We start from the raw sequence: 17,619 nt of genomic DNA, 5'->3' as shown, positions 1-17,619 counted from the left end.
TGACCTGTGTGTGTGTAGTGTGTGTGTGTGTGTGTGTGTGTGTGTGTGTGTGTGTGTGTGAGTCTGTGTGTGTGTGTGTGTGTGTGTGTGTCTGTGTGTGTGTGTCTGTGTGTCTGTGTGTGTGTGTGTGTGTGTGTGTGAGTCTGTGTGTGTGTGTGTGTGTGTGTGTGTGTGTGTGTGTCTGTGTGTGTGTGTGTGTGTGTGTGTGTGTGTGTGAGAGTATGTGTGTGTGTGTGTGTGTGTGTGTGTGTGTGTGAGTGTGTGTGTGCTTGTGAGTGCGTGTGCATGTGAGTGTGTGTGTGTGTGGTGTGAGTGTGTGTGTGTGTGTGGTGTGAGTGTGTGTGTGTGTGTGTGTGTGTGTGTGTGTGTGTGTGTGTGTGTGTGTTAAATCGTGAGTGCTCCCGTTGCTGTGGGTGGTGACGTACCCGTTGTTGGAGAGCACCTGTGGGAAGAGGCAGGCGAGGATGCTGAGCTCGCTGATGGAGAAGACATACAGGTTGACCACATGACCCAGGCTGTGCACCACTGCGGAGTCAGAGCAGAGCCGAAGGTCAGTCAGAATGACCACCACACAACCTTCACAGCGCACCAATCATAACGCTCACAGCCTTCACAGCGCACCAATCATAACGCTCACAGCCTTCACACCGCACCAACCAGAATCATATTGCCCATAGCAACAGGAGGATGACAAATCCTGATGAGGTGTAAAGCAATGGAAGCACACAGTTCCATTCAGTTGTAAAGCAATGGAAGCAAACTATCTATTATGCAAAGACCATGAGGTTTCCATGTACAGGAGGTGTAGGTCTGCATAAGTATTAGTTTCCTGTGTGCAGTGGCGCCTGTGTCTGTGACCTCTGACCTGTCAGGATGATGGCGGTCATGGCCATGAGTCGGTGGAAGTCGATGGCGGCGTCGAAGGGAATGTAGCGGTTCAGGAACGTCTCGCGGCACTTGGTGATGAGGTTGCGGGACACGGTCAACAGCATGTAGGGAAACAGGAAGGAGATGGCAGCCGCTGACCCGCGTGACACCACGATACCCACCGCCGAGGTCTCGGGGACGCCGGACGAGACGGCCTGCACGCCGTAGTCTACAGACAGACAAGACCTGTGAGGTTCACTCCGAGCAAACATTACATCACAGAAACATAAACAGTAAAAACAGTTTGTCAGTGTCAGTGTCCCAGAGAGGGAAGAGAAGAGAGCCTGGTTGCCTAGGAAACCCATTCCACCACCATAACACCACAGGGCTTCGTTTGGGACTTTTTTTACCATAGATATTAGAAAGCTAGATACCGCATTGTCCGTCGAGTTCTATGAGATGGCATTGTAAACGCGGCCGCCATATTGCTGGGGGCAACACCTTCACTGTCTATAGGCACCACTTGCCGGCAATCAGAGACACCTGTCTGATTTCCAGTCAGAGTCACATGCTCCTCCATTGGCCTCCAGTGATTGTTGCCCCCACCAAGATGGCGTCGCTATTTACGTACGTTCTGGAGCCCATTGCGGTATCTAGCTTTCTAATATCTATGTTTTTTTATCATATGATGTAGGGGCCACCAGCTGTTGCTCATGAGCCACGCCACATAGAGAAACCTTTCCTCATGCTCATTGGTGGACATGCCACATAGGGAAACCTTTCCTCGTGCTCATTGGTGGATATTTTTAAATCAACGACACCCAGTAACACCATGTGTGAGCTCCACCTCCATGCAAGAACAGCTACAGTAGCTATACTAATTTGCTCACAGTGATTGACGGACCAGTTAGCTCTGTTGTAGCTGTGCTAAAGATAACTGATCACAGAACAGCTAGCTATGCTAATTTGCTCATAATGATTGCCATGGCTGTGTTAGTGCGGTTATGGTTAGAGTTAGTGTTACCTCACAGGTGCCTATGGAAGGTTGTGATATCTCCATACAGGGTTAGGGTGAGGGTTGTGATGTCTCCATACAGGGTTAGGTCTTAGGGTGAGGTTAACTCCTACAGTAGATCCCCCTGGACAGTGGTGCTGGCTCTGTGTGTGTGTGTTTGGATGCTGACTTACAAGGGCAGTGTTCTGCGTTTGGGGCGGTAAACTCACAGTAGCACCTTTCCAGAGCTACTCCTGCACTGATGCCGTAGATGATACAGAACGTGACGATGTGCCGCCGGTAGTTCTCCACGAAGCGTTTGAACTGCTGGACTTTCTGATGGACAGGGTTCCTGGTGTAGCGCTCTCTCTGCGGCTTCACGTACAGCTTAGCACTGGACAGGCCCATCCTGCTGTTCACATCGAGAGCGCTTATAATTACACACCACACACACACCCACACCCACACAGACACACACACACAAGCACAACAGCAGATAGGGGGTCAAAACGAAAGGAGCATTTATAACCACACAACACACACACACGAACAACAGGATAGGGAAACACACCCTCACCCCACATACACACCAGTGCAGTAACATTAATGTACTTTGACAAAACATTACAGCAAACTTTAAGAAAAATGGAAGTTTTGTTCTAATGAAAGATGTTTAGTACTGATTTACAGAGCCCCTGAGAGCCCCAGACGCGTGGTGTATGTCAAAGCTGCTGTGCTGGCAGTACAGGAGTTGGGTGTAACGCAGCTGTGGTACAGGAACTGATGTTAAGGCCAGCTCAGCTCTAAACCACAGAGGGAGATCTCCACCTGTAGACATGAGCTCACTCTCCCAGCCACACGCTCTCACAGCACCTGTGTGTGTTACCGCTCTCACTGCACCTGTGTGTGTTAAATCTCAACCCCTGTGTGTGTTAAAGCTTTTAATGGCGCCCTGAGCCGGCTGCGGTCGAGAGGAAGCCCTGCATGACAACACAATGACAGCACCATGACAACACTAGCGCTAACACACTAATCCACCACGACAGTGGACATCAGCGCAGCGCTGGTTACGCCACAGCGGAGGGGGAGGGGGGGGGGCCTAATAACGAGCTCAGCACTGATGACACCATCAGCACAGGCCTGCGGCGCTGTAGGTTACTTCAGCCAGTACAGCAGCATTCTGGAGGTTTCACCACAACAGAGACGAGAGCCTCACGACCAGGCCAGGAGTAACACACACACACACACCTGAGGGAAAAGCTAACACACACACTCTTTACACATCAAACTGACCGATCCCCACCTTTAACCAGCTTTGATGTAACTGACCGATCCCCACCTTTTTCCGTGCCTTCTGCGAAGCTCTGCACCGTCACTGCCAGTGGAACCATTTAGGAAATCTTTGTTTTCTTCTGCTGATGGGCTTCAAAGCACAAAGCAACATGAAACAATGAACACTCATAGTATTGTGAGCAAGAGTGTGTGTGTGTGTGTGTGTGTGTGTGTGTGTGTGTGTGTTTGTGTGCCAGTGGAACCATTTAAGAAATCTTTGTTTTCTTCTGCTGGTGGGCTTCAACATGAAACAATGAACACTCATAGTATTGCAGCTTTCACTCTTACCATTTCTTTTGATCTACAGGTTATGAACAGAATTTCCCCAAAACACATGGGGCTGTATTATGCACACTGGTGCATGGCGTAAAACTCGTTTTCCACCCGCGCAAAGTTTAATTCGGTATTTTGCACGTTTATTTTTTAAGCAATGCGCCCAGGGGTGTGGCAATTAACAACCTAGGGAGGGGCCTGGCGCATTGTCTAAAAATCACTATTGTACACCTGGTCAGAAGTCTATGGCGAGTTGTTGATAGGTTATTTTAAGAGCGCATTGTCAACAGTCATATTGGCAGGTGCACGCACCATCCTCCACGCACACCAGCGCACGTCCATGCAAAACATTACAAATTGCACGATTACAATGGGAAACATAATTAGAATAAGGATATTACGAAATACTGTACATCTCATGATGAGTAGTTATTCACTATCATTTGCAAATTGGTAATGACGGTTAAAAGTGATTATGGGAGAGGCCAGAGACACGTATGGAGCACAGCTGAAGACGTCACGAGATATAAGCAACTCCTCTGCAGGATAAATGTTGTTTTGTTCAGTCATTTGAGCAATATTTGGGTAAGTGTTGCTTTTTTCAGCCTATGTTTTCGATGGTAACCCATTGTCAGTCAATAGTGAAAGTAACTGCATATAACTGTCTTGTCGTTGACTGACACCTTGGTGAAGTTAGTTTCACTTTGCCAATATTGAGTTCAAATAATAGATGAGTGCAAATGTGTCAAGGCTATGCTAGGTTTTAGTAAAGCATGGTTTAGTGGAATGACAATTCCATACGGTCTCGCAAGCAGCCTCCTTCAAATGCGCCGTTGAATGCCAAAATACCGATGCATTTATTTGACATATTGCGCTTTGCGCCGTTAAAGGGAATGACAGATGTCATTCTCATTGGTTTAAATGATGTTACACCCCAAACACACCCATATGACTGATTAAAAAACCTAGGAACACCTTGTTGCGCCATGCGCTCGACGTTTGATAACGAAACCCCTCCCAATGTGGACTGGACATCCTACTAAATTTGAATAAGCTTTTGACGAGTGACGATGCGCTTTAGAATGTCATGATAGGGCCCATGGGGTGATTGTGAGCGAAGGCAAACATACCGGTTCTTCTGTCTGGTGATGAAAGACACTCTGTGCTGCTGATTAATTCGGTTCTTTCCCTCCATTTCCATCCCTGTAGTCATACCACAAAAGCATTATAATAACAATACTATTAACAACACATTATTAACACACAATTCACATTGTTAGCTCATTATTGACATAGCAGTCATGTTAATTACACACTGTAAACACAAAGTGTTATTGTCAGAAAAATAATCTAAAGCTCAGTGCCTTTAATGTTGAGCTGAGCGAACTGGAGCTCGTTCTCGTGGTCTTTGAGGAGAAGGTGGAAGTCCTCCCAGGTGATCTGCTCTTTGGCGTCGAACCCCGCAGCCTTAAGCATGGCCTCAATCACCTCCTGTCCCTGACTCTTAGACAGACAACTACTGGAGATCTCCATGAATGACCTAAAGAGCACACAGATACTTAGGAGTGTAGGAGTGTGTGTGTGTGTGTGTGTGTGTGTGGATGCAGATGTCAGGATGCAGATGCACTGGGACTAACTGCAAAAACTAGAGAGAAAGTACTGTAGAAGGAAATAGTGGATTGGAAAATACTGTAGAAGGAAGGAGTGAATTAGAAATTAAAGAATTCCGGTGTGATATTGACCTAAAGTGTGTTGAAACATGATACCGAGTGTGAACGTATGTCTCATAGCCCATCTCGGCTTGTCCCCTGCACTCCGAAATCTGGCGCTAGTTAGCCAATGCTACCAACAGCTTTTTCAATGGGGGTGCCTCGGGCATCGGCCTAGCCATGCAAATAAATCACTGTTTTACACCATTTACGAGGCTCAACGTATCTCCACACTTCATTGGTAGACTTCCGAGGGACCTGACATTTAAAATGAGACATTGAGAACTTTGAAAAAGCACTGGTAGTTTACTTACAAGATGATTTATACAGACAGTATCTTCACAAAGTTAAGTCACGAGAAGTCGAGCGACGAGTACGAATGAACAGGTATGATAAGGGATCAGATTCCAAAAATAATTCAGTGGAAATGCATGGATTCCAGTTGCTGCTACTGGAAGAAACTGGAATCCATGCATTTCCACAGAATTATTTTTGGAATCTGGAATTTTTGGGCAGCCGTGACCTACTGGTTAGGGCTTCGGACTTGTAAATGGAGGGTTGCCGGTTCGAACCCCGACCAGTAGGAACGGCTGACGTGCCCTTGAGCAGGGCACTTAACCCCTCACTGCTCCCCGAGCGCCGCAGTAGCAGGCAGCTCACTGCGTCAGGATTAGTGTGTGCTTCACCTCACTGTGATATGCAGAGACCAAATATCCCTCACAGGATCAAAAGAATATACTTCTACCTATACTTACTAAGAAGGAAGGGCATTAGAAGGACGTGCTGAATTAGAAAATATTGTAGAAGGAGGGGCATTAGAAAGAAGTGCTGAATTAGAAATTATAGAAGGAGGGGCATTAGAAGGAAGTGCTGATTTAGAAAATACTGTAGAAGGGAGTGCACTAGAAGGAAGTGCTGATTTAGTAAATACTGTAGAAGGTAGGGCATTAGAAGGAAGTGCTCTAAGTGTCTCTAAGCTGATATTCTGCAGGTCTGCAGGGTGTGGCGGTAGTAAACCTGAGTAATGTGGAGAACTCCTCTCTGGACATAAAGCCGTCTCCATCAATGTCATGCATCGCAAACAGCAGCCTGGACTTCTCCTCTGGGGAACCTGGAACACACACCACATTCACACACCTGTACCTTCATACACACCTGTTCCTTCATACACAGGCTGCAAAGCCTAGCGCTCAGAAACATACATTGGCGTGAACTCGTATAAATGCATACAAATATGAACTATTATTACATGTAGTGCTTCTATTACAACTTCAACATATAGAAAAGAGCTGTGGTGTGTGTTAGTTAGTGTGTTGTGATGAAGGGTGTGTGTGTGTGTGTGTGTGTGTGTGTGTGTTGTGTTGTGTGTTAGTTAATGTGTTATGATAAAGGGAATGTGTGTTGTGTGTTAGTTAGTGTGTGTATGTTGTGTTGTGTGTTAGTGTGTTGTGATGAAGGGTGTGTGCGGTGTGTGTGTGTGTGTGTGTGTGTGTGTTTCTGTCTGGACTGACCCTTCATGAAGATGGCAATGACGTCCAGGAACTCCTGCATGGACAGGTATCCGTTGCCATCCTTGTCGGCCAGCGTGAACATGGACTGGACGAAGAGCGAGCTGGGCTTGAGCCCGAGAGCGGCAGCGAACTCTGACCCGGATAGCTCGCACTGCAGCGCCTCTCGCGTCTGGCTGCTGGACAGGCCTCTTAGGTCCCCCGCGTCGCGCTTATCGATATCCAGCACCTGAGTGCAGGACAGACCAGGGAGACGCAGGGCAGATGAGCAAGAGCAACAACTGTGTGTGTGTGTGTGTGTGTGTGTGTGTGTGTGTGTGTGTGTGTGTGTGTGTTACCTTGGGAAATGCTTGTCTAAAGAACACCTCCACTATCTGGGCCCTCTGCGCTTTGTGTGTGTGTGTGTGTGAGAATGTGTGTGTTACCTTGGCGAACGCTTGTCTAAAGAACACCTCCACTATCTGGGCCCTCTGCGCTCTGTGTGTGTGTGAGAGAGTGTGAGAGTGTGTGTGTTATCTTGGCGAACGCTTATCTTAAGAACACCTCCACTATCTGGGCCCTCTGCGCTTTGTGTGTGTGTGTGTGTGTGTGTGTGTGTGTGAGTGTGTGTGTGTGTTTTACCTTGGCGAACGCTTGTCTAAAGAACACCTCCACTATCTGGGCCCTCTGCGCTTTGTGTGTGTGTGTGTGTGTGTGAGAGAGAGTGCGCGCGTGTGTGTGTGTGTGTGTGTGTGTTACCTTGGCGAACGCTTGTCTAAAGAACACCTCCACTATCTGGGCCCTCTGCGCTCTGGTGACGGCCTCCCTGAGGAGGTCCTTCTCCCTCATGCTCCTCATGCTGATGTGCTGCTCCCGCTCCCCCAGGGAGGAACGCAGGAGACCCAGGAACGCCGCCCGACGCTCCTCATCCTCAAACAGCAACACCTGAGAACACACAGAAGGAGAAAGAGGAGGAGATGATGGAGGAGGAGGAGGAGGAGGAACCAGAATCTTTGGGAGGAACAATCAGGAAGAGAGGAGAAGGAGGAGGAGGAGCAGTAGGAGGAGATGGATGAACAATCAGCAGCAGGAGGAGGAAGAAGAGGAGATGATGGAGGAGAAGGAGGAGGAACAATCAGGAAAAGGAGGAGGAGGAGCAGTAGGAGGAGATGGATGAACAATCAGCAGCAGGAGGAGGAAGAGGAGGAGGAGAAGCAAGAGGAGTAGGAACACTCAGGAGGAAGAGGAGGAACAGGAACACTCAGGAAGAGGACGACGAGGAGAAGCAGCAAGAGGAGATGGAGGAACAATCAGGAAGAGGAGGAGGAGGAGCAGGAAGAGATGGAGGAACAATCAGCAGCAGGAGGAGGAGGAGGAGGAGGAGGAGTAGGAACATTCAGGAGGAGGAGGAGGAGGAGGAGGCGTAGGAACATTCAGGAGGAAGAGGAGTAGGAGGAGGAACAATCAGGAAGAGGAGGAGGAGGAGGAGGAACACTCAGGAGGAACAGGAGTAGTAGACTGCAGTTGGAGCACTGCCTGTAGCTACTGAGGAGGCGCGGGAGGAGGTGTGGCCTGCCCACTCACCAGGTCGTACTCTTTGGGCACTTTGAGCAGGAGGGTGCGCTGCTGGCGGTCGCTGGACAGCAGGAGGGTCAGCGGACTCTGGCCGCCCAGGTTCAGGGAACGCAGCAGACCACCCGCAGGCACACACACCTGCAGACGCAGCTGCTCGTCCAGCTCCAAACACACACTCTGGGATGCCTCGTCCAGACCCTGCCATTCCTCCGCTGGAGCAGAGAGGGGGAGGAGAGGAGAGAGGGAGGATAGATGGAGAGAGGGAGGAGAGATGGAGAGAGGGAGAAGAGAGGGAGAGAGGAGAGAGAAGAGATGGAGAGAGGGAGAAAGGAGGGAAGGTGTGTGTTATTCAGTGTGTATATGGCTCTGAATATGTATAAAATATTCTGGGCTATCTGGTTCAGAGATATCTCCACAACTCTGTTTCCAAAAATCTTCCCTTTCTTTCCCAAATCCCTTTCTGGTGTCTTGTCTCTAGGACTACGACCCAACATACCTGTAATCCCAGTGAAAGACTTGTTGTCCTTTTTGGACGAGTTTGACATCTTCTGGAACTTCTTAAATCTGTATTTCCTGAAGAAGGCCACGCCAATGGCCACCAGGAAGCTCACTGTGTGCAGACAGGGAAGGAGAACAGTTCTGAGGAACCAATAACATGCCTCACAGTGTTCCTGTGATTGGCTGGCTCATGATGAACTCATAATGAACTCATAATGAACACAGGATTAATTATCATTCCTCTGAAATGGAAGTGCCTCTTGATGAGCTGGATGGACTGACCGACAGGGAAGAGGAAGAGAACGATGACCAGGATGCCGAAGCCAGCTTTGCTGCCGCTGTCAAAGTAGTCCATGGAGAAGGGAGGAGTACAGGGGGGCAGGCCTGAGGCTTTCAGCTGCTCGGGCTGAGGACAAGGGTCACCTGGACACACACACACACACACCCACACAATTTACAAGCAGGCCCAGCCCAACCCTTTGACCATCAGCTCATTCATTTCACAGAAGGTAAATCAATTATGAGGAGGACGTGCATGCCACACGTACAAGTGTGTGTGTGTGTGTGTGTGTGTGTGTGTGTATGTACTTACCATTTCTCCAGAAGAACACGTCACTCTGAATGTCTTCAGGCTCTGCACTTGTAACAGCGACGATAACATCATGGAACGTGGTGTTACGGATAGATAAGATTTCCTCTTCCGTGAACAATCTGGGAAATACACAATCACGATCTTTATGCTTATCCTCAATCCAACCCACAATCCACAATCCTATCTCATGATCATTGTGAGGTATCATAAAGCACCATCCTCCTCCATTGACTAATATTTGCATTGTGGTCTCCACTCTCACCCATTCTGCCTGTTCTCAAACCAGAACCGATCTCCGTTCCGGATGCGCTGGAACTGATCGGAGATGAGGGTGGAGAACACAGGCCCAGGGCCACCCACCGCTTCCAGCAGGCCCCCGGGGAACAGCTCCAGACTGGACAGGTCATTCCCGTACAGCTCCGACAGCTCCGTAAACAGCTGGCACAACACAGCACAACACAACACAGTTCAGCACAGCACAGCTCAACACAACACAACACAACACAACACAACACAACACAACACAACACAACACAACACAACACAACACAACACAACACAACACAACACAGCACAACACAACACAGCACAACACAACACAGTTCAGCACAGCACAGCACAGCACAGCTCAGCACAGCACAGCACAGCACAGCACAGCACAGCACAGCACAGCACAACACAACACAGCACAACACAACACAACACAACACAACACAACACAACACAACACAGTTCAGCACAGCAAAGCACAGCACAACACAACACAGTTCAGCACAGCACAACACAACACAACACAGTTCAGCACAGCACAGCACAGCACAGCACAGCACAGCACAGCACAACACAACACAACACAGTTCAGTTCAGCACAGCACAGCACAGCACAGTTCAGGGGCCTGTACTACGAAGGGAGTTTAACCTACCCAGATGTAACCCAGGGTTACTTTGTTAAACCGGCGTTGACAAAACCTGGTTATCTTAAGTGGTGTTAATTGGTACTACGACGCTGATTATGAAGTTGATTTGTTGAGCCGGGGTTAACCTAATTGGAGTTTGTGCGCGTTCACATAAAAGGGGCGGGTTGCAGCGCAAGTCACCACTTTCAATGATGACGCGATCACCTTATTTTACGGATGAGGAATGCACAATTATTATGCCAAGTTATAAGGAATTAAAACCCACTCTACGACAAAAATCAAATACGTCGGCAGTGAACAAAGCAAGGCAAGGCTGTTGGCAACGTATTGCAGATCGGGTAGCCTAAATGCCTGTAAAGTTTTATTTCCACATGTTCTTCAAATATGTGTTACGGAGGATTAATAGCTTGCGGAATGTCTGAAATGAGTTAAACAATTTAATTGCCTATTTTGAGTTCATAGAAATGCCAACAGATGCAACACAATTTAGAAATGGGCCTATAGATTACAGTAATAGGATAATTGAATGTTTAAGTAGCCCCCATTGACTGATTTAGTGTATGCTCCTGTGAACATTTCAGATGCAACACCATTGCCAAACGCACATGGCAGCAGGTGAAAATAAAACACAAACACATTATTCAGAATAGTAGGTTTATATAGTTATAGCTTGCATTAATATTTCTTAATTATGAAAACATGTAGGCCTAGTATGCTTATAGCCTTCACTTGGCCTCTGTTTTACAGCTAACAAGAAAAATGTGTCTTTGAACACTACTGTAAGGAGTGTTTTACAGTAGCAGAGGAGTTGGCCATCGCAATTAATAGTGGAAGGCCGATTGTGGAAGGGGTTGAGGGAGGCATTCGGTCGGATTCTGGTGCTGTGGAAATGTGTAGCCTTTATGTGCATATGTGTAATATGACATTCAATTCAACAAGTTTGTTAAAATTGTGTACTACTGTAGGCTAGGCTATGTCCGATTTATTTTAGGCTATTCTTGCTCAGATGTTCAGCATACTGTAGGCTAGGCATATGTCAGATTTATTTTCGGACATACAGTATTCTGGCTCAGATGTTCAGCATCACCGATTAGATTGAATACATAAATGTCCACGTAAGGGTATTGCTATGACGGGTGACATTAGAGACTTCTGCCTAGATCATCTGACAAAGATAACGAATTCCTTCGGCTGACAATCTATATCTTCATAGAGAATATCGTCCGGGTATATATATATATAGGCTATAGTCTATATATGGCGGTCTCTAAAACCCCTCGCCCTGCGAAGAGAGCCCCTCACGATTTGCGCTCCAATGTCGTATGGATCATCCAGGTACGCCGACTGTCTCGAATTGTTAGTGGAGGGGTGGTACTTATAAAGGGTGTGGTTAACGGAAACCTCGGGTTAACCAAGAACATAACCTGGTCAGAGCAGGTTTGAGATGCAGGGTAAATTGCCATGGCAGCATACTTAGGTTAAAACATATCCACCTTTCGTAGTACAGGTTAATCGGGAAGTTATGCCACACGTGATCAAGTTACTCTCGAAGTTACCCAGATAAGCCAGTAACCCCGCTTCGTAGTACAGGCCCCAGCACAGCACAGCACAACACAACACGACACAGCACAACACAACACAGTTCAGCACAGCACAGCACAGCACAGCACAGCACAACACAACACAACACAACACAACACAACACAACACAACACAACACAACACAACACAACACAACACAACACAACACAACACAACACAACACAAACACACACACACACACACACACACACACACACACATACACACAGATGCACTCAAACACAGTCACACACACACACACACACACACACACACACACACACAAACACACACACACACACACACACATACACACAGATGCACTCAAACACACACTCACACACATGCACATACACACACACAGTGGTGAGCGCACCTGCAAATTTGCCTGTTTAGATGCCTCCTTGACCCTACCTGCGGCTGAACTAAGCCAGGTGTGCCTATGACAGGCAGGTGTGATTCTACCTGTGGATTGGACTGGTTGAGCTCAGGGTTGAGGTCTGCCCAGGTGTTCAGTGGTGGAAGGTTGAGGGCCTCTCTGACCCTGGTGTAACTGGGCAGGCCAAAGTCCCGGCCTCGCTGGATCGTCATGGCAACCGCATCCGAGCGGGAGAAACGCAATGGACCGTACATGTAATCTGACCACAGAGGAGAGAAGGTGGAGAGAAGAGAAGAGGAGAGGAGAGAGGAGAAGAGGAAAGGAGAGAAGATGAGGAAAAGAGGAGAGGACGAGATGACGCATTAGGTAATTTAAATAAGAGAGAGCTTTGGGTAAGTGCAGCAGCCTGTGGCTGTCAGGAGGCCGTGGGTAAGTGCAGCAGCCTGTGGCTCTCAGGAGGCCGTGTGCTGGACAGAACAGGACTCAGGGTTTGGGTTATGGGGGGGGGGGGCAAACAGATCTGGACTCAGGGTTTGGGTTATAGGGGGGGGGGGGGGCGGCAAACAGAACAGGACTCAGGGTTTGGGTTATAGGGGGGGGGGGGCGCAAACAGAACAGGACTCAGGGTTTGGGTTATGGGGGGGGGGATCTGGACTCAGGGTTTGGGTTATGGGGGGGGGGGGGGCAAACAGATCAGGACTCAGGGTTTGGGTTATAAGGGGGGGGGGGGGCAAACAGATCTGGACTCAGGATTTGGGTTATAGGAGGGGTCAAACAGATCTGGACTCAGGGTTTGGGTTATAGGAGGGGGCAAACAGATCTGGACTCAGGGTTAGGGTTAGAGAAGGGGGCAAACAGATCTGGACTCAGGGTTAGGATTAGAGAAGGGGGCAAACAGATCTGGACTCAGGGTTAGGGTTAGAGAAGGGGGCAAACAGACCTCTGAGGTCCTCCACGATGACGTTGTCCTCTCTCTCAGCAATCTGAGACGCCATGCCCAGAATCAGTTCGTCCACATTCGCAGCGGTCTGCAGATTGGGGTTCTACAACACAGCAGCAACACAGGCATACACACTCTGATCAGAGTGACAACAGGACACGGTCAATCTCAACTCTAACCAGACTAACAGCCAGGAAGTGCTGGATGACTAGACTTACGTGTCGGTTCCAGAAGCTGTTGCACAAGCGCATGGCTGGAGATGTGGTGCCGTCATCGTTGACAACCGCTCTATAGTGGCAGCTACGGTTCCTATAGCCACACAAAACGGACAGCAGATGCAATATGCAGCATGTGCCAACAATAGGCCTGATATGCAATATGCAGCATGTGCCAACATTAGGCCTGATATGCAATATGTGGCAACAATAGTCCTGATATGTCGTATGTCAGGCCATTGATTACCCTTTCTCTATTCTCAAAGGAAATATTGTGCAAGAATATTAGAGATATTGCATTAATAGGAATGCATCAGCCACACAACAGGGAAGGCAGAGAGTGTGTGAGAGAGGGAGAGACCGATAGATTGAGAGAAAGAGAGAGAGAGAGACGGAGAGAGACAGAGAGAGGCACAAAACTGCTGTTTGATTGACAGGAGACTTTGATTAACGGGTGAGGATGGTCATACACAGAAAAGACAAATCTCTGGCAACACTTCAATACCTCATATAAACACCAGAGGGCACCAGAGTCAGGCCAAACCGGATGGCTGCAACAGCAAACTCAGGGGAGATTCCAGGATCCACATATTTCTGATAACCTGAGGGGCAAAAATCAAAACAGACAGGGAGATTAACACATGCAACAGATTAACACAGACTCAGTGAGAAAGTGTTTAACACACTTACAAGGGGGAACACACACACACTCACACACACCCTGCTGACGCACCTCAGAGCATCAAGGGCTCTCAGCTACCCACAAAAGCAACCTCAGCTGCCCCTGGCATGCTACTGTGGTTAGTAGCGCATAGCCGTCTCTCCTTTTCTCACACTCTCAAAACAGACACGCACACAAAAACACACACGCCCGCACACATGTACGCACGCATACACACACACACACACACACATGCACATGCACATGTATGTACACACACACTCACACATGCATGCAAACACACACAGACACACATACGGTACACACACACCCAAACACACACACACATAGTTATATTACCTGGGTAAGGAGGCAGAGGGTCCCCCAGGTAGCTGGGCAGCCATTCATACAAGGCAATACTCTGAGCAGAGAGGAGGAACAGATCAACAGTTACAGGGGTATGAGCTACAATACTCTGACCAAAGAGGAACCGTGATGACCAGTTATGACCATGAAGGCCAAACATTCAAACACACACAGACACAGACACACACACACACACACACACACACCAGCTCCACTGATTCTCCACATAGGTGGTGTTTATGCCTGAAACTGGCCACAGCAGTTAAATGAGTCACTGAAGCAGGAGAACTTACATCACTACAGAACATGGCTACTGCAAGGTGAGCACAGGTGATAGACACACACACACACACATACACTCACACACACATACACAGTCTAACTCACAATCTCACATGGTCTCACACACTGTCTCACACTCACACACACACTTTCATACTCTCTTTTTCACACACACACACACACACTTTCACACTTACACACACACACAAACCCTCTTGCAGAGTCGTGGTCTGTTGCTGAGAAACCCATCATGCAGCATGCAGTTACAGTAAGGCCTGACTTACACCTACTGTACACACACACACACACACACACACATACACACACATGCACACACTCACTTGCAGTGTAGCGATGAGCTTCTTCCTGGCCCCCTGGAACAGCTGTTCGTCAGACCAGTCTGGATGGGCCACATGCAGCTTGGTCGCCAGGTAGTTATGGTAACGGAACCACACCACACCCTCCGCCAGAGTAAACACATTCTCATTTGCCCAGCTATTCCCCAGCACTGCATACACACACACAGACACACACACACACACACACAAATGCTAAAAAGTAATACCTTTTGACTGGCGCAGACAACAGCACTCATTTTTGGCCAACAGATAAGGGGTTCTAGAACCCGTTCTGTTCAGAATACTTATAACCCTGGTGCTATCTATTGAACCGGTCCACATCTCCACCAGTTCTGAATAGAACCAAGGATGCCTCATCAACAGAGGGTGTTGCATTACGTTCCGCCAAGTGGGGAGCAGACTACTAGTCTTAACTGTAGAATGACTATGTTTTGACTCCAGCTTCGCCTCCGAACCAACTTTTCAGGTTCCAGACAGATTTATTTTTTGGTGGAAATGCTCCAAACGTTTCTACCGGAACGGAGCTGGTTCTCTGTCGGTGGAAAAGGGCTAATAGAGCCGGGTTCTAGAAGCTGCCATCGTCCTGCCCACTGGTTCTAGGACCTTCAGTGTCAGCACCTGCTGAACAGGGCCAACAACACATCTGCATTCTGAAGGTGGCAAACAGGATTTGTGGATTGTGAAGCGCTGTCACTGGACATCTGACCTGTGAAGATGGCTTAGATTCTCCTGAAGTGAAGTTAGGCAATGCCTGGCCACAGGGGATTAACACACACACAGACCCACCCACCCACACACACACACACACTGCTGGATAAAGAGCAGCTGTACTGACCACAGCAGTCCACATAATGGTGGGATTACAATAAGACAATAATTACTCGACACTTCACAGGCACTACACAGCTGAACATGCCAGTTTTACTCTGTATAACTACGGAGGTGAAGAAACAAACACTAGTTAAGTCCACCAGCTATAACATATCAAACATCGCCACAATCTGCCAGCTATAACACATCAAACACCATCACAGTACACAACAGGTGAGTGATATGGAAACTAGATCATGATATTTCATATTGTATTATTTTTAATTTACTCACGATGATATGATTTATTTCATTTATTCATGAATGGTACACAGCAGCATTATGTGGCATATCATGGACAATACAATATGGCGCAGGCCTCCACTCTAACCCTATGGGGCATATCAGGCCTCCACTCTAACCCTATGGGTCATATCAGGCCTCCACTTTAACTCTATGGGGCATATCAGGCCTCCACTCTAAACCTAGGCCTTCATCAATCAGGGAATGGACAAAAGGATGACCAATCAAACTGTTGGCGGTTCGGCTCTAAGTCTGTTAAAACAACATGCAACACCTACAACACACATTGCACACTTTCTGACAAGTGTCATGATTTCAGCAACATGTACAGTAGATATCTTATCTCTGAAAGACACATGTAATGTAACACATCTGTGCTTTGGTTTGTGCTAATAATTCAAACTGTCTAAATGTCTTCGGTACATCAGCCTGACTTGGGACCAGAACATCACGCTCCTGCTGCATCATACGTTACCATAGAGACCCGCGGGGCCGGTCTCACGGGTGCTAGGGTTGGGTGCACTCCACATCAGGTTCCCTCCTCCACCCTTCTTCGGAAGGTTCCACTTGGAGCCAGTCGCCAGCTGGCCCAACGAGAAGCTACGAAGCGCGTCGACCCCAGAGCTGGACGAGCCGTACACGGAGCTGCCATCGATCCACGAGGACACATGGTTCACCTACACACACACACACACACACACGTACACGCACACACAAGCACACACACGCACACACAAACACACACACACACACACACACAGACACACACACACACACACAAACACACACACAGTTGTTGGATGCAGGGTATTAGATGCAGGGTAGTTACAGTATGTGTTGGGTCCTGGGTAGTTGGAAGTTGGATATTGGGGGCAGTTGTGTACCTGGGTGTGTTGTGTGTTGGGTAGCTGTGTGTTGTGTGTTGGGTAGTTGTGTACCTGCGCGCAGGGGTTGTTGGGTAGTTAAGTATAAGTATATAAGTATATATACTCTTTTGATCCCGTGAGGGAAATTTGGTCTCTGCATTTATCCCAATCCGTGAATTAGTGAAACACACACAGCACACAGTGTACACACAGTGAGGTGAAGCACACACTAATCCCGGCGCAGTGAGCTGCCTGCATCAACAGCGGTGCTCGGGGAGCAGTGAGGGGTTAGGTGCCTTGCTCAAGGGCACTTCAGCCGTGCCTACTGGTCGGGATTGAACCGGCAACCCTCCGGTTAGAGGTCCGAAGTGCTAACCAGTAGGCCACGGCTGCCCAAACAGGCAGTTGTGTACCTGTGTGCGGGGGTTGTTGGGGCTCTTGCCCGTGTGGTGGTCCCAGGAGGCCCTCTGGAAGCGGAGCAGGGGGGCAGGGGTGGCGTTCCAGCGGAACACAGGGTCTCCCTCGGGAACAGGGATGTCCAGGAACTCAGGGGGACAGCCAGGCTGCCGGGCCTCCAGGACCTCGAACACCACGTGGTAGCCTGGAGGGACGA

At 48.5% G+C, this 17,619-nt stretch overlaps 1 protein-coding gene across 1 annotated transcript in view; it reads right to left on the bottom strand.

The window, feature by feature from the left end:
* Positions 1–17,619, bottom strand: part of duox (dual oxidase) — a 33,236-nt gene that overhangs the window by 6,160 nt on the left and 9,457 nt on the right. The window contains exons 5-26 of the mRNA XM_076268307.1: positions 17,420–17,607; positions 16,616–16,817; positions 15,010–15,176; positions 14,381–14,441; positions 13,865–13,961; positions 13,363–13,453; positions 13,145–13,247; positions 12,291–12,463; positions 9,590–9,765; positions 9,328–9,446; positions 9,018–9,158; positions 8,734–8,847; positions 8,247–8,449; positions 7,422–7,607; positions 6,687–6,912; positions 6,193–6,286; positions 4,831–5,006; positions 4,597–4,669; positions 3,201–3,284; positions 2,092–2,291; positions 866–1,096; positions 426–525 (exon numbers count right to left, since the gene is read on the bottom strand). Coding sequence (XP_076124422.1) covers positions 426–525; positions 866–1,096; positions 2,092–2,291; positions 3,201–3,284; positions 4,597–4,669; positions 4,831–5,006; positions 6,193–6,286; positions 6,687–6,912; positions 7,422–7,607; positions 8,247–8,449; positions 8,734–8,847; positions 9,018–9,158; positions 9,328–9,446; positions 9,590–9,765; positions 12,291–12,463; positions 13,145–13,247; positions 13,363–13,453; positions 13,865–13,961; positions 14,381–14,441; positions 15,010–15,176; positions 16,616–16,817; positions 17,420–17,607 — 3,205 coding nt within the window. The remainder of the gene's footprint in view (positions 1–425; positions 526–865; positions 1,097–2,091; positions 2,292–3,200; positions 3,285–4,596; positions 4,670–4,830; positions 5,007–6,192; positions 6,287–6,686; positions 6,913–7,421; positions 7,608–8,246; positions 8,450–8,733; positions 8,848–9,017; positions 9,159–9,327; positions 9,447–9,589; positions 9,766–12,290; positions 12,464–13,144; positions 13,248–13,362; positions 13,454–13,864; positions 13,962–14,380; positions 14,442–15,009; positions 15,177–16,615; positions 16,818–17,419; positions 17,608–17,619) is intronic.

This window comes from Alosa pseudoharengus, unplaced genomic scaffold (genome assembly GCF_046254945.1).
Source record: "Alosa pseudoharengus isolate Yale_2024_CS ecotype anadromous, Long Island Sound unplaced genomic scaffold, YU_APseudo_1.1 YU_APseudo_1.1_scf_10, whole genome shotgun sequence".
Classification (NCBI taxonomy): Eukaryota; Metazoa; Chordata; class Actinopteri; order Clupeiformes; family Clupeidae; genus Alosa; species Alosa pseudoharengus.
Note: the sequence above shows the minus strand (reverse complement) of the source record. Positions and strands in the feature narration are given on the sequence as shown.